The 17,577-nt window shown below is 42.4% G+C and overlaps 1 protein-coding gene across 1 annotated transcript in view; it reads right to left on the minus strand.

Annotated features, from left to right (window-relative positions):
- The window catches only part of RARB (retinoic acid receptor beta), a 305,303-nt gene extending 288,412 nt beyond the window's left edge, over positions 1–16,891 (minus strand). The window contains exon 1 of the mRNA XM_073333465.1: positions 16,665–16,891. Coding sequence (XP_073189566.1) covers positions 16,665–16,842 — 178 coding nt within the window. The 5' untranslated portion in view covers positions 16,843–16,891. The remainder of the gene's footprint in view (positions 1–16,664) is intronic.
- Positions 16,892–17,577: the final 686 nt, after the last annotated feature.

The following is a 17,577-nucleotide window of genomic DNA, read 5'->3' on the forward strand; positions in this document are numbered from 1 at the left end:
CAGCCAACATGCTGAGCCTTTTTTGAAAACCTGGTCTATAATGTTCAGGAGTCATGCAATATATTAAGAGTGTAATATTTAGACGACACAGCGGTTGCTCCATGAGTGAAGTTTAAATCTCTGAAATGTACTCTTATCGTGTGTGGTGTCACAGAGGGAAAGGGGTACTTAATAAAGGTAAGACCTCAATGTTTGTTTCTTTTTTCAAACATAAAGCATCAATATTATTCACACACAACATTAAGTCTAATTTCATACACGTGGCAAAAGAGAACCTAACAATTTTATGTTACTTTTCTTGAGGGAGGGTGGGAGTGTGTGTTTGCTTCAGGGAATTTATTCTGACTAGATTTATCAAGCTTTTTGAATCAGATAATTTTGTTTGATAGCACATCAGGCAGCACCATAAAATCTTTAAGTCCCAAGCTATTACACAGGGATTACTTTTGTAAATCATTTATGAATATTACTGATGTAAGCTTATTCTAGGCAGTAAGAAAGGGAAACAGTACTCAAGGATAAAGAAAAGGAAAATAGATTCTATACACTTTCAGGACTCAACAGTTTGGATGGGTATTTATCATTTTAAATTGGAAATCTGCTGCCTTTAACATAGCTGAAAATAATTAAGCATGTGTAACGCAAGAATTATTTCCAGTATTCCCAAAAGGGGACAGTAATCCCCATCTGAGGAAAAAGTTAAAGCTCTCTTAATAAAAAAGTGGGATATATTAATCTGAAATAAAGCTTTCTGAATAAATGTCACATGCGGTTCAGAACATCACACACACCCAAAAACATAAAAATAGTAAAGAATGAAATTTATTAAGGTCATTCCACTAACAACTCCTCCCAAAAACTCACACTTCTGTGTCCCAAAGTTACTTTATATACAGAATTCTACAATGGAGCTCCATATAATTACAGGAATGTGCTTGAGTGCATCCTCTGTAAGATCAGTCCATATAATATTATTCACTCTAAAAAAAACCTCTGCTCATGTTAGTTGCTATACATACAGCTCAAATGTGGAGGTTACTTACTGCAACTGGAGGATCTTCGAGATGTGTGGTCCCAATCTGTACTTCACATATCAGCACATATGTATGCCATGCACCCAAGTCCAGAAATTCTTCACCGCAGCATCCATAGGCTCACATATGCACAGGAGCTCTCTTCATGCTCCCAACCCAAGGTATAACAGGCAGTGCAGGTTGACGCCTCTGCAGTTCCTCTGTTTTCCACAAATCCAACAGGATTCAAAGCAGAGGGGATGGAGGGTGGGTCGTGATATACAGATAGGGACCACGCATCTTGAAGAATCCCCAATTACACTAAGTAATCTTCATTTTTGAGTGCTGAGCCCTATGTGTATTCCACATGTGGGTGACTGGCAGTATTGCAAGCATCTGTGCTACCAGCTTCCTTGTACCCGCCCCCAGTCTGACACTGTTTGCCCATCTGACCACTGCATTTGCAGCCGAGCCATGAACTAGAGCGTAATGTGTTGCGAATATGTGGCTTGCCCTGCAGATGTCCTACAGTGGGACATTTGACCAGAATGCTGTGAAGGCAGTTGTATTCCTGCAGATCCGGTTCCGGCTCTTCTCTCTCATACACTGATGGAACTGGCTGGAGAGAGAGAGGGGGGAGTGGTCTGACTCCTGAGAACAGCACAGACACCTGCCATATAGATATCAATAAGGCCAGAAAGAGGGGTTAATTAATTGTGTGGGACCCAAAGGGAATTTCTACCAGTGGTCCGTGGGGGGAGGTCATACCCACAGGAATGGTGAGCGTAACTCCTCGACTGTCTGATGGGGCTTGAGTGTCTCCATGTAGATACTGCGTGGCTATCTTCTCTGACTTGTCCGCATCTACGAACTGTTCCATCAGTAGCAGCAGTGCTATCGGTACCAGGGCATGCCTGCCAGACGGCTGGAGATGGGACTGCTCCTGGGATACTGATATAGACTCTTCCGCCGAAGTAAGGACATCCCTCAGGAGGGCAGGACTGGAAAGAAGTGGAGACTGTGGATAAGGAAAGAATATATCCTCTGGTGTTACGTATGTCTCCATGCACTCTGGTGACCAAGAGGTTCAAGCAGTCAAGTCTGCAGAAAAGGACCTAGGGGTGACAGTGGACGAGAAGCTGGATATGAGTCAGCAGTGTGCCCTTGTTGCCAAGAAGGCCAATGGCATTTTGGGATGTATAAGTAGGGGCATAGCGAGCAGATCGAGGGACGTGATCGTTCCCCTCTATTCGACATTGGTGAGGCCTCATCTGGAGTACTGTGTCCAGTTTTGGGCCCCACACTACAAGAAGGATGTGGATAAATTGGAGAGAGTCCAGCGAAGGGCAACAAAAATGATTAGGGGTCTGGAACACATGACTTATGAGGAGAGGCTGAGGGAGCTGGGATTGTTTAGCCTGCAGAAGAGAAGAATGAGGGGGGATTTGATAGCTGCTTTCAACTACCTGAAAGGGGGTTCCAAAGAGGATGGCCCTAGACTGTTCTCAATGGTAGCAGATGACAGAACGAGGAGTAATGGTCTCAAGTTGCAGTGGGGGAGGTTTAGATTGGATATTAGGAAAAACTTTTTCACTAAGAGGGTGGTGAAACACTGGAATGCGTTACCTAGGGAGGTGGTAGAATCTCCTTCCTTAGAGGTTTTTAAGGTCAGGCTTGACAAAGCCCTGGCTGGGATGATTTAACTGGGAATTGGTCCTGCTTCAAGCAGGGGGTTGGACTAGATGACCTTCAGGGGTCCCTTCCAACCCTGATATTCTATGATTCTATGATTCTGAAGAACTCGGTACATCTGTGGCAGCTGGATGGTCTTTAGACAAATGAGGCGGCACTCAGACAGAACCAGTGAACATCTATCCTTACACTTTGGTACCAAGGTGACTGATGAAACCAGTGGATTTTCTTTTTACACGCTTTTGCCCTCCCATCTGGGGGTCTTCAGTAGAGCCAGTTCCAGGGGTGATATCTCACCGAACCTGGACAGGCTCAGGGAGGAAGCGTGTTTCTTATGGGCAGTCTTTGAAGGGGATCTGTCCTTGATACCATGAGAGTGCCCACTACTCTCATGGGGAGCCCTAGAAGAAAAGACCTTGAGCTTAGATCCTGAAAGCTTCAAAGCACGTGCTTGGAGGGGTACTGCTGGTCAATTGCGGCCAATAAAGAGAGGTGGTTTCTCTGGCCTAGATCGGACAGGGACCTCATAATCTTCTCCATCAGGTGGTTTTGTAGGCAAAGCTCCCGGGCTTCTTGAGTTCTGGGTGAGAAGGAGCCACAGATACTGCACTTTGCAGAGATATGTGCCTCACTCAGACCTAGTACAGGCACCATTGACGTTCGTCACTGATGGCGAAGGAGCAAAGGCAAGAGACGCAATTCTTGAATCCCAGGACCCAGGAATAGTCCCGGAGCCGGGAAAAGGCTCCCCAACTGGTGAAAAGAAATACCTATACAAACTATAAACTTTAACTACTAACTATTAAGCTAAGATATATAATTATTTACAAACATTTTCTTTCTTCACTGGTTAAACAACAGAATGAAAGAGGACACAATTCCGACTCAGGTCATGTTGTGGTAAGAAGGAACTGGAGAGCTGTCAATCCTCACTGCCTCTTATATCCTTGGTCGGGAGCATGAGGAGGGCTACTGCACATGTGCAGGCCAACAGACACTGCTCCGAAGCATTTCCAGATTTGGGCTCATGGTGCGCATTTGTACCTATGTGTGCAATACACATAGGGACCAGCACTTGAAGAATACAAACTTGAAAGCTTTATGTCTACTTTCAAAAGTGTGCAGTACCGCATGACCAACGTGCTTCATAACAATACATAACTCCATCATTCCAATTTGAGCCAGAAAGATATTCTTCCACTCTAACAACACATCATACTGTGAGACAATTTAGAGAATTCTGACAAACTTACGGCCGCATGGCCTGAGGATTATATTCCTTTTGAAAGATTTACAACATATTTCATTGGCAATATATAAAATCAGCAGTTTACATCAACAGAATATTTCTTTCAAAGAACCAAGTAAGAGGCCAAGGTTAAAGTTGGATAAGTGGGTTAAGTCAGCTGGCGTAACAGTGAGTGATGGAGATCTTTGCAGCAAAGGGAGGAGTAGAGAGATCCCTTCACTATATATTTCTGACTTCCTAACGTTTGGTGTTGATTTTTATATTTTATTTCGAGAGGAGGGTAGGAAAAGGCGTAGGTTGTTAGTTTCAATTATAGATTCTTTTTAACAACGTTTTGTTCCAGAATTTCCTTGTTTCAAGGTCCATGAGTGGGGGAACAATTCTGTGATAGAACTAATGATACCTACCACTTGTAGACATTAGCAAGTCCATGGGAAAAGAATTTATGGGGGTAAGTACTAGAATCAGTATGAGTCATCCATCTGTATGCTAACAGGCTTAGAGAATTTCTTAAAATTGGTTCTTATCTGAAAGCAGATCTACTCTGTCCCTCTACCTGCAGAATTGATTCTCTAAGTCCAGGAAAGCTTGTTGCTAGTTTCTTAAATGGCTTACACCTATGGGACTCCCAGGAATCACTCTGATAGTTACAAAAGGAGTCATGGGCATTTAGTCTGAGGGAAGAGCTATTACTGAGTAGTTTAATTTGAATAACTTTTAGGGGGAACACATGTAAAAGTGTTATGCTTCATAGAGCACATTAGGAGATGACAATACCATAACAGGTTTCAGAGTAGCAGCCGTGTTAGTCTGTATTCGCAAAAAGAAAAGGAGTACTTGTGGCACCTTAGAGACTAACAAATTTATTTGAGCATAAGCTTTCGTGAGCTACAGTTCACTTCATCGGATGCATTCAGTGGAAAATACAGTGGGGAGATTTATATACATAGAGAACATGAAAAAATGGGTGTTACTGTACACACTGTAACCAGAGTGATCACTTAAGGTGAGCTATTACCAGCAGGAGAGCGGGGGGGAAAAACTTTTTGTAGTGATAATCAAGTAATAGAGACTGGGAGTGCATAGGTCATTACACAAAGTAAAACTATTTCCCCATGTTTATCCCCCCTCCACCCCCCACTGTTCCTCAGACGTTCTTGTCAACTGCTGGAAATGGCCCACCTTGATTATCACTACAAAAAGTCCATCGTCCCCCCCACTCTCCTGCTGGTAATAGCTCACCTTAAGTGATCACTCTCGTTACAGTGCATACAGTAACACCCATTGTTTCATGTTCTCTATGTATATAAATCTCCCCACTGTATTTTCCACTGAATGCATCCGATGAAGTGAGCTGTAACTCACAAAAGCTTATGCTCAAATAAATTTGTTAGTCTCTAAAGTGCCACAAGTACTCCTTTTCTTTTTGTGAATACCATAACAGAGTTCCAAAATTTCTCAACTGTACTTTAAAATTGTTCATAAGTTAAGTCAGTTCCTATCATGAAACCATCACAGAACATATTAGAATCCAACAGTCTGATTCTTTTGTGAATCCAACAGTCTGATTGTTTTAGAAGTCTCAGACTAAATGAATCCATCAAGAATTGAAGGCAGCTTGTTCCAAAAGCAGTGAGTCTTTTAAGGTTAGGGCTGATGTCATTAGCAGGATATTGTATTGGGGAACTCTTATCAGAATTGCTAGCATGATATCACATTGCCTGTATGTAAAGAAATTAATATTCAAATTCTGCCTATCCCACCTTCTGAATAGAAGAACTATGTGTAAAAATAAAAAGGGCACAGGTGATGATAAAAGGCGATGTCTGAAGACAGCTGGCAATTGCAGAGATGTGCAAATGGTAAAGAGTATATGGCAAGCCTTCAGTGTGACATGGGATTTAAACGAAGAGGAGGCAATAAAGGTGAAAAGCAGATACTCAGAAAGCTGTAACTACTGAAAAACATAAAACAGATGAAGTCCTTTAAAGTTTTAATTCATATCAGATTTTTTCCCTAATTCATTACAGATATAGCAATATTATTAGACTTATGCACAGCTGTTGAAAACTATAACTATGCTGAGTGAAAAAATCGATCATATATTAACTGTGATTCAACCACCACTGGAAACATTCCCCTCTTGTAGCACTGTAAGATACAGTGGGAACTGGGAGTCCTTGACCTTCTAAGTAATTAAGGGAATAAAGATATATTCTTGTTTTATTAGAGATTCAGAGAGACACTGAACTATTTGAATAGCTGAAGAATTTGACTGTATTTGCCTGTTCCTGAGTAGTGCGGATAGTTTAGCGCTCTCTTGGGGGCAACACATCGTAATGAATATCCGCTATTCATATTTAATGCAATCTACCAAAGAGTGCTTTTGGGAGGACTTTTTGTGTCAATACAATGATTAACAAGTGAACTGGAAAAGCAAATGAATGCCTACAAGGAGTGGAGCTAGGGAAACTATGTTGTAATACACTAAAGATACTGCATTCTACTGTATTAGTTTAATGATGTCAGTCAGTCCATATCTATTCCCAAAAAAAAAAAAAACCACACACCAACAACCACCTTTGAGATGGAGTCCAGGTTCTAAATAGCCAGCAATAATGTAAGAGAAAACAATCCTAATAGAACATAATGTTTTAAAACAACAATCTGCCTCGCTTGAGTATCTCAAAAAGGCTATTTCAAAACCACAGTATCTAGCTACTAAATACAGTAATAAGGGTTCACATAGCATGGTCAGAGTGGATTCTGTTCCCTGCCTCTCCCACGTTCTTGAATGGTTTTATTTTCCAGACATCTACACAAGTCCAAAAGACCTATACAGAACAGAATAGATGGGACATTCTATTTTAAGATTACACTTTTAAAACTGCAAACACTGGAAATTATGGAAATCTGCAGTTAAATTACCTTAACTCTATTCTTGCCACCCCACAGACTCTCCATGTAAAATGGTTATGATTATCTAATAAGTGGAACAGTTACTCACCTTATTGACTTTCAGTCAAAGTCCTTTATAATGATACGTTCACATCTCCCAATTCCTCCCTATATGTTCCTGGGACAAATAAAGGCAAGATCCTTGGGATCCAAGTCTTATGGTCAAGGGCTTGTGGATCAGATTGGAGCAGTGAGTCATAGGGAGAATAACAAGTGTATCATCGTATGATTGTTAATAGCTAACTGCTCTGTGGGCTGCTTCATTAGGAGGATTAGAGGCCATCTCAGGAGAAAGCAGACTGTCCCAAGTTAGGGAATTTTTAAAAAAAAAAGTGGGCTTCATTTGTTTGTGCATCTAGCCCTCATTTAGAATTAATCCAGGCCATTTCTGTCTGTGTGGAAGTATTTAAATCTCTACTAAAAATCCCAAAAGGTGCACAACTACTTCATAACATACTTTAGTGGTATTTGTATTCAGACTGCATTGTGAAGACATTGCTATTTATGTTGCCAGTTCACTCAATATTATATTAAGAGAGAATTTGCCCTTTCAACTCTGGTACAAATATGTATTGGCAACAACTGATCTCTTTGGCTTTTATGTCATTTTCTGATACATTTTTCAAAATATGTTTCTATTTTTATATTGAGTTCTAATTCAGACCGCAACAGGAACAGGCAACATCATATTTGGATGGGGCCTTGAGAAGACACTCATCCAAGTATGGAAAAATGAGGATTCCTTGTTTTCTCAGATAGGCAATGACTACCATGAAGACCTTGGAGAACACCAGAGGCACTGCAGATAGTCCAAAGGGCAGTACTTTGTACTGGCAATAGTCTGTGCCCCCAAGAAATCGGAGGAATCATCTGTCTGCAGGGTGTGTGAAAATATGAAAGTATGCATCTTGGAGGTCGAGGGCTGAGAACCAGTCCCTCTGTTCCATTGCTGGGATAATAGTGGAGAGGATAACCACCTTGAAGCGTTGCAGTTTGACAAATTTGTTTAGGTTGTAAAGGTCCGTGATGGGACACCATCCACAGGAGTTTTTCTGAATCAGAAAATAGTGGGAGTAGAAGCCCTGTCCCCTGTGGAGGGCAGGGACTTGTTCTATGGCTCCCAATTGCAGAAGATGTTTTATTTCCTCCCCATAGAATGGAATCATGAGAGGGGTCCCTGAAAAGGGATGGGGAGGAGGGAGTGGAAGGATAGATAGGAAGGGGATGGAGTAGCCTTCCCTGATTATCTCTAGGACCTACTTGTCCAAGGTGATGAGACTCCCACAATAATAGGAATGGAGCCAGTCAGTTGTCAAACAGATGGAATGTTGAAGATAGTGGGCATGCCTGGAAAAGGAGCGTGCTTCTCGGGGCCTCAACCGCACCATCAAAACTGTTGCTTTGGTGGGGATATGTGAGAGGTAGACCCCTGAGGAGTGGACTGTCTACATTTATTAGGAGGCCTTAGTCATTGGTGCTGGATGTCATAGTGCCATTGAGGAGTGTACTGAATCGTAAGGGGAGTTGGTACTTCCCCAAGCATCTCTTTGGTGCCGGCATGTATATCCTGAGCAAACTCAGTGTGCTTGGGAATCTTTAAGGGAGTGCAGAGAATTATCCATGACCTCCAAGAAAAGTTTCCGGCCTTCAAACAGTAAGTCCTCTACTGTGCTTTGTACGTCCTTAGGAAAACCCAAGAGTGGAGCCACAATGCATGCCTCTTGACTACAGCAGTCCCAATGCATGCCTCTTGACCACAGCAGTCCCAAAGAATCAAACAGCAGTGACTGTGGAGTCTAGTGAGGCTTGTAGGGCTGTACAGGCTAGGAGGTGCCCTTCCAATATGAAGGCTTGGAATTGCTCCTTCTTGGTCTCCGGTAGATCATGAAAAAGTTCCTCCAATTTGGAGTAGTTTATGTAGTTATAGGTTTCAGAGTAGCAGCCGTGTTAGTCTGTATCCGCAAAAAGAACAGGAGTACTTGTGGCACCTTAGAAACGAACACATTTATTGGAGCATAAACTTTTGTGGGCTACAGCTCACTTCATCAGATGCATAGAATGGAACATATAGTAAGAAGATATATATATATATACATACAGAGAACATGAAAAGGTGGAGTAAGAGGCTAATTAATTAAGATGAGCTATTATCAGCAGGAGAAAAAAAACCTTTTCTAGTGATAATCAATATGGCCCATTTAGACAGTTGACAAGAAAGTGTGAGGATACTTAACATGGGGAAAGAGATTCAATATGTGTAATGACCCAGCCACTCCCAGTCTCTATTCAAACCCAAGTTAATGGTATCTAGTTTGCATATTAATTCAAGCTCAGCAGTTTCTCACTGGAGTCTGTTTTTGAAGTTTTTCTGTTGCAAAATTGCCACCTATAAGTCTGTTACTGAGTGGCCAGAGAGGTTGAAGTGTTCTCCTACCGGTTTTTGAATGTTATGATGCCTGAAGTCAGATTTGTGTCCATTTATTCTTTTGCATAGAGACTGTCCGGTTTGGCCAAGGTACAAAGCAGAGGGGCATTGCTGGCACATGATGGCATATATCACATTGGTAGATGTGCAGGTGAATGAGCCCCTGATGGCGTGGCTAATGTGATTAGGTCCTATGATGGTGTCACTTGAATAAATATGTGGACAGAGTTGGCATCCCACTTTGTTGCAAGGATAGGTATATATATCTTCTTACTATATGTTCCATTCTATGCAGCCCATAAAAGCTTATGCTCAAATAAATTTGTTAGTCTCTAAGGTGTCATAAGTACTCCTGTTCTTTTTACGTAGTTATACTTTGTCATAGTTTGAAATCCTAAATTGGAGTGTGGCTGATGAATATGCCTTGCATCCAAATAGGTCCAGATGTTTCCATTCTCTGTCTCGTTTATTAGAATAGGATTGGAACTGACTGTCTCTCTTTTGCACTGCACTGACCACTAGAGAATTTGGAGTAGGGTGCAAAAATAAGAATCCTCATCTTTCTCCGGAACAGAATATTTTCTGTTGGCATGTTTGCTGGTTGGAGGGATAGACGCCGCGGACTGCCACAGCACCTTCGTGGGGTCAAGAAGAGCCTCATTAATTGGCAAAGCGATCTTGGCAGAAGAGATTGTATGTAATATATCCAGCAGTTTATGCTGTTGGTCTTTAGCCTCCTCCAACAGGAGCTCTAAAGATTCTGTAACCCAGCAGAATAACTCCTGAAAGTGTCTGAAGTTGTCGGCAGATGTGGAGGGTTAGGGCATCATCAGGTGAGGAGGATGAAAAATGTAAAGTTGGTGGAGACTCTTCCTCCTCCTGTTCAGTTAATGCCAGCAGTGGTTTGACCTCCTGAGGGCGAGAAACTGACAGAGAAGGGAGAAGTGTAGGTATCCATCAATGCTCCCTATATAAGGGTTCCCAATACAGCCAGTTTGGTGGGAGTGGCACATATGGCTACATCCATAGTGGTCCCTGCCAGGCTTGAGGACCAGCAGGAGACTTCATATAGTGAGGATGGGCAAGTATGAATTGCCCCATAGTCGAGGGAAAAATAGAGCCCTCGTCTTCCTCATCATCATCGTCAGTAGGGAAGAGAGGTACCATTCTTGGTGGAGAGACAGAATGAGTCTGGAGAAAAAAGTGGAAGTGGCAGGGAGAGGTCACATCACAGAAGAAGAGACTCAGTAGTGTCAGAGACCAGCAGATCTGTCGGGTATCTGAAGTCACGTGGAGGGAGGAAAAACCTCATCAGTGTTGATGGAAGACATGGCACCGAAGACAGGGTCTCTGAGACTAGGTCGGTGCTGACAATTTTGCTGGTGCCAAGTGTGATACAGCATGGCCAGAAGGCAGCAGGAGAGTGATACAGGAGAGATATGTAAGATATGTAAGTAAGATATGTAAGATATGTAAGGATGAGGAGAATCCTTATTCCCTGCAGAGGGAAGAAAGGGTTCTATAGATTAATTAAAAGCACCTGAAGCCAATTATAGCACCTGAAGCTAGCCCCCTGATAAAAAACCCCTGCTTCAATCTGCCAAGGAAAGGAGTTGGAGCAGAGTGCAATTTGGAGGAGTTGAAGTAGAGGAGAGTTTGGAGAAGTGCCCTGGCTGGCTAGAAGACCAAGACCCTAGGTAAAGAGACACCCGGCTTGTGCAGAGAGAGAGAGAGAGAGGGCAGGAAGCCCCACAAGCTGAAGAGCAGGAGACCGAAGTAGCCCAGGGGAAGGAAGCACTAATTCAAGTGGTTTATCACTATGCCTAGGGCCCCTGGGCTGGGACCCGGAGTAGAGGGCGGGCCCGGGTCCCTCCCTCTCCACTACCCTTCTCTGGGTTACTAGTGAGACAGTAGATACGCTAGTTCAGGGGCAGGAACCCCCCCCCAAAGAGGAAGCGCAGGACCCACCATAATCGTACCGGCAATTTGCCACACAAGGTCTTAATCAACGTTGATGGTTTCATCGGTGCCAGAAATGGCATCCGTGCCATAGCTCCTGAAGGTGGCCCGGCTTGGTCCCCAGAGCTGTAAATGGTGCCAAGGGATGTAGGTCTGCTCGGTTAGAGTCTTTTGACCCTTTCTTTGAACCAGTACTGGAGGTGCTCGGATGAGCCCTGGAGCTGTGTATCCCGTCAGATGAGGCTGTAGTAATCGACATCGCTGGGGATGGCATTCTGGTGGGCTGTGCCTCAGAGTGTGAGGAGGAAGCCCATTTCTTGTCATCCGAACGAGCAAGGGAGACAGGGAAAATAAGGACTGGCAGATGACCTGGCAGAGCATGAGATGGGGTGCTGGAATGGGGGAGGTCAGGGGTCTGGCTCATCCATTTTTTGCCATGCCCCCTTCCTTATTTCTTCCCCACCCCTCAAAGCCCTGCCCTCACCAGCCAGGCTGGCAGATGGAGCCTGACCAGGGAACCCAGACAGCTGTGGGGCACCATGCCACGGACCCTCCTCCACGTACCTGGGGGTGGGGGAGGGGGAGCGAGAGCAGTCTTGGCCCCTGGCCCAGCCCTGCAGCCCCCCGCTCAGGGCAGGTGGAGGGTCTGTGGCTCCCCACAGCTACTGACACAGCTCTTTCCATGGCCAGGCTGCCCCGCCCGGTGCCCCCAACTAGAGTCGGGTTGGGGTAAGAGCTGTGCAGGCAGCTATGGGAAGCCACAGACTCTCCTGTCTGGGAAGGGGGCCCACAGGGTAGAGACATGGGCTGGGGCCTGCTCTTTGCCCCCCATCCCCGGGCAGGTGGAGGATCCGCAGCTCCTGCTTTTGGTTTGGCCAGGGATGGGGCTTCAGATGGAAGAGGGGGGCAGGGGCGGGTCCCTCCGCTTTTGGAATGACTCCACTGCTCCTGGCATGAGGGTCTCTCTGGGGAAGAGTCTGGGCCTGCTCCTGATGCCAGTCAAAGCAACTTCTTCGTAAGAAGTTTCAATCTAATGTCCCAGTCCTTTCTGGCCATGGGTGTGAGGCCGAGACAGTGGGAACACTTTTGTGGGACATGTCCCTCTCCCAGAGAGCAGATACACTGCATGTGGCCATCCCTTACCAGGAAGGTGGCTCCGCAAGAAATGAACCTCTTAAACCCAGGGGATCTGGGCATAAGAGTAGAGGAAAAAGCTTCCCAATTGGGAAGGGCAGGAAGTTGGGGCAAACAGAAACTCAAGCTATGAAAGAACTGTAAAGGGAAAGAGAAAATTTAAAAAAAATATTATTTTTATAGAAGAGGAAAGGAGAAGAAAAAGAAGAAAATACTAACTACTCTGCTGTGGATTCCATTCCAGACCAAAGGGGGTAAAGAAGGAACTGGGGGCAGTCGGACTGTACAGCACTATATATATGTCCGGCGGACAGCACAAGGGGGGGAAGGTGCACGTGTGGTCCAACAGACACTGCTAATGAAAATTTCTAGTCCCAGGCACAGGGGACATTGCCGCACCAACAAGTTGAGCACCCATAGGGACATCACTTGAAGAAGAACTAGTCCAACAGTTGCTGGTGCATGACTCTGACTTAAAAGATATTAAAGTGGCTCTGAGCTCCATTTTCTTCCATGTTGTCTTTGTTCCTGCTTAGGTTCCAAGAAGAACTTCCTTGTCCAGAGCACTATCAGTGCACATTTTTTCATGGATTCATAGCCACAGGAACTGAGAACGAAATGACCCACTGAAGCACGAAATACCATTACTAAACCAACCATCCTGTAACTATCTCAGTTAATTTTTTTGAAGTGGAGAAGGTTTGTGATTCGTCATTATGAATGCTATTGCATGTGCGTGCACAATGAGTACTCCCAAATGGGACTACTGAAAATCTCTCCTTTGTGCTGCCCAGAGTTAGTACAGCACTAGGTGAATCAATCATGCTTATAAAAGTAATTATCTTCTTAACCACACTCTCTCTTTTATTCATTCAATGTTAATATACAGTTCACCTATGTGTAAAGGTAATATTTTTTCTTTTGTTACTGACCTTTTTAGCATTGTGACCAACCTTATAATTATTAAGGATTTTGCACTATGTATCTCAGTCTAAAAACAGAAGTCAAGTCAGAGGTGAACGAGTCAACACCATTATCAACATCAGTGAAATTAATTCACTATAACACTGTTCTCTTACTGTAGGCCACTTATGCCCATAAAATTAATCTGTCTAAAAGCCTTTTGTCTCTTTAATAGGAGAAGGGGCTGATGATGAGGCCTCTTATTTCTATGACATGTCAGTTCCAACTGTAGATACAAGATGGCTGAATTTACAGGTACTTGGTATAATGGAAAAAGTCTGAAGTCAAGACAGAACAAAAAATAATACAGTAAAATAATATGAAGTCTTTCAGCATAAACTGTACCATCCTTGATACCTCTGAACAAAAGCTGATAAATTACATTATTTTAAAAAAACTAAAGGGACCAGAGGTCTTTATTCCTGACAGTGTTCCTATTATCTAAAATATTACTTCCTGTGAATATTGAACTCATGCAGTTGAAAGATAAATAGCACAGAGGATACAGTCACATATAGTGCAGGGCTTCAGGCAGATACTGGGCAAGTTTCTTCTCACTCATATAGCTTCTCACTACAGAACTGTATTCCCCCAGTGTCCAGTTCTGGCTCTCATTTTAATAGAAAGACTGCTGACCATGCTAAACTGTACTAAACTGTGTGGTAGTTTTGTGACATGGAAAAATTAGTTAGAATAGGCCACTCTGACAACTTTCAAGAATCTGAATCCAGGCCTCTTGAGATATAAAGTCAATGCATTAGGTTCCTGTCTCAGGGCTCCTGAATGATTTATAAATAACTTACCAGAACTCTAAAGGCCTAAATTCAAAAGAGGCTGCCACTTCTATAAGATAGGAAAACAAAATAAGTGAGAAATATCAATCAAAAGTGCCAGCTGCCTTGCAGGGATCTCTTCCTGCAAGAAATTTTTGTCCCATTGAGCCCCCTCAATGACCATAATTGACCCCTCATAAATGACCCCTCAAGAGACCATAATTTTCAGACACAGGTACCTAGTGCTAGGTTCTGAAGTGACCAGATTTTTATGGTCAGTGAAGTCAATGGGAACTGTTGGTACTCCGCACCCCTAAAGAATCAAGCTAATTTTACTGACATATGTAAATATGAATAAAAGTGTCTGACTTAAGGCAAGCACCTTTGAAAATACTGAAAACTGGAGGATCGGACCATGACAGTGGAGACTTAAGAGAGACATTCACAAATTTTCAAAAGTGGCCATTTGTTTTAAGTGCCTACAATAGACAATTGGCTTGATTTTTAGAAGTGATGAGCAGTCACATCTCCTACTGATTTGCTTTTAATACAATCTTAATGTAATAAGAACATGATTGTTGTGAAGAACAATTGTGCATATACAGTCCTATATATCTTGGATATTTACCAATATATGTCTTTAAAAAGGTGCTGTGGACTAATCATCTATCTGGTCCATGTGACAAAAGAACTTTCTTACAAAATCAGAGCAAAAACTCAGTTCAGTATTCTGATCACTTCTAAAGGGACTGGGAAATCAAATGCTTAAAATGTTTTCTAACTTGTAGCTGTTTCTTCTTTACGTCTTATAAAACAAATCACGTAGTGCAATAAAACAGAAGAAACTAAGAGCCTGACCCTGAAAACACTTAATATGCCTGCATGTTGTCTCACCTAAGTCTACATGCATGGGGAAATCACACCCCTCTTGAAGTTAATAGCAAAACTCTCATTTATTTCAGTGAGGCCAGGAGTTCATGTGTAAGTGGATAAAGGAGGGGCTTCACATGCAAGCGACACTAACAAGCATTTGAATTTCTTCATTCCCTCAGTATCATGTTAAAATGTTGCTTTCCTTCTTCGTCTCTATGGTTTTCTTCTTTTTTGTTCCCCTTCCTTGTCTGGAACTCAAAACTTTGTATGTTTTTTCACCCCAGCACATATTTTAGTAGGTAATATCAATACTTTGCAAGCCCTTTGTAGCTTTCTGTTTAGTCAAGAGACTTCTTAATATGGAGCATTCACAGCAAGATCCTTTAACAAACATTTGTACAATAAACGTGAGCTGTGAAATGAAAAAGAATACTCCCCCAATATCCCACCGAGCATGCACTGCTTTTCCTCATGTAGGGCCTAACTCTGCACTGTTACACCACTGAAAATATGGAGTAACTCACTTTCCTTAAATGATGTTACACTGGGTTTACACTAGTGTAACTGGGAATATCATTTGGACCCATGGCCCTTCCTTTCAGTGCATTTGAAAGTAAGTCCTAGCAAGAAACATGGCAGTGTTCATTAAAAAGCACTGAAAACAAATCACTTTGGCTAGTACACTTAGTAATATTGAACTCCAGCATTTTAAAGAGGATATACCAGACAACAGAGCACCATATTACTGCATATGAGTTTCAGATGCATACGCAGGTCCTAACAGTGCAGCCACAAAATACCTACTGATTCTAGTGGGGATTCTGTGTGCAGCTACAGAATCAGAACCTTAGTATGGCATGCAACAGGGAAGCAAAACAAAAAAGCACTATTAATTATGTACTAACATAAGCAATAGCTATTTGCTAATGAAAGATGAAATTATTTTTCTGTGTGATTTGTTAAAAACACATCTATGGTCTGACCTATGGTGGTATTATAGGGTATCGCCACAGCTACTAACGAACAACAATGTAAGATTTCCTAATGTCATCTAGCAGGTTTTATCCCAGCTATGAAAATCATCAGTGATATTTCATACTATTGCATGTTTATTTTTTTTTAAAAGGAAGAGAAAAATAAAAATCATATTTCAAAATAAATTTGTTTTTAAAGAAAGGGAGGCTAGTGGCAAATGAACAGCTGTAATTAGCCTTACAATAATCAACGTGTTCATTCTTTAATAAAGGAAATTACAGTAAAGCCTCAGAGTTATGAACATCGGAGTTATGAAATGAACAGTCAACCAACCACATACCTCATTTGGAACTGGAAGTACACAATCAGGGAGCAGCAGAAACAAAAAAAAAGCAAATACGGTACAGTACTGTAAAGTAAACCGCTAAAAAAAATAAAGGGAAAGCAGCATTTTTCTTCTGCATAGTAAAGTTTCAAAGCTGTATTAAGTCAATGTTCAGTTGTAAATTTTTGAAAGAACAACCATAACGTTTTGTTCAGAGTTACAAACATTTCAGAGTTACGAACAACCTCCATTCCTGAGATGTTCGTAACTCTGAGGTTCTACTGTAGTAAATAAGAGCCATAAGAATCAATAACGGGGCACTTACTTGCAGGTGATGGGGTGCTGCATCCACTTGTTGGTGGGTTACCCTGGAGTCCATGAAGGGAAGGAAGTGAAAGTCCACCGATGACTGGAGGAAAAAGTAATGGATATGGAGCTGCTGGATAGTGATTCATATGTCCATTCACGGTTGGTACTGGACACGTGTGGCTGCTGGTTGTCATGTTAATACCTCAAAGGCTATGCAGTGTACAAATACTATGTTGCATTACTCCAGGCCAGCAAATGAATATCTCAACTTGTGAATGGAAGAGGCTGACAAACCCGCAGGTGCTGCTTGAGCTGGATTGTGTGAAGATGAGAAGATAATTCACTAGATAACAATCTTTTATTTCATTGCTGCTTTCTACTGTTTCTTCCAGTACCTTCTTGCTGTGCAGATTGAGAATAGAAAATCTTCTTTTCCTACACTGTGCATGTGGTGTGCAGCGCAACTGCTTATTTAAATAACTTTTTTTCTGGAAAGATAGCTTCACTCTACAGATGCATGCTGATTTATTCTGGAGGGAAAAAAACAAAATAGATTGGTATATTATGCACAAAAGCTGAAAATCTTTCTGTTCTGTGCTTACTTTGTAAAGAGAGGTATTTACCATTGTCCCATAACATGGGCCTGACAATCAAGATTTCAGCACTGAATGTTTTATTGCTAATCAGACATAACTTCTGTTTTAGAAACTGCCAAATTCTGAAATCCTGATGGGTGGGGGGTGGAGGGATCAAGTAAAGATTAAATGTTCTTGAAGGTACAATATATCAGCACAAGTCAAATCCTATAAATATATTTGGGGTGTATTTTTTAAAGTGTGTTTAGCAAATACAAATCATTCCAGTTTCAGTCCTGAAGACTCATCCCCATAAGAGATACAGAATGAGCGGCTGGAATGCAAGCTCCCCAC

This window comes from Lepidochelys kempii, chromosome 2 (assembly GCF_965140265.1).
Source record: "Lepidochelys kempii isolate rLepKem1 chromosome 2, rLepKem1.hap2, whole genome shotgun sequence".
NCBI classification, from domain to species: Eukaryota; Metazoa; Chordata; order Testudines; family Cheloniidae; genus Lepidochelys; species Lepidochelys kempii.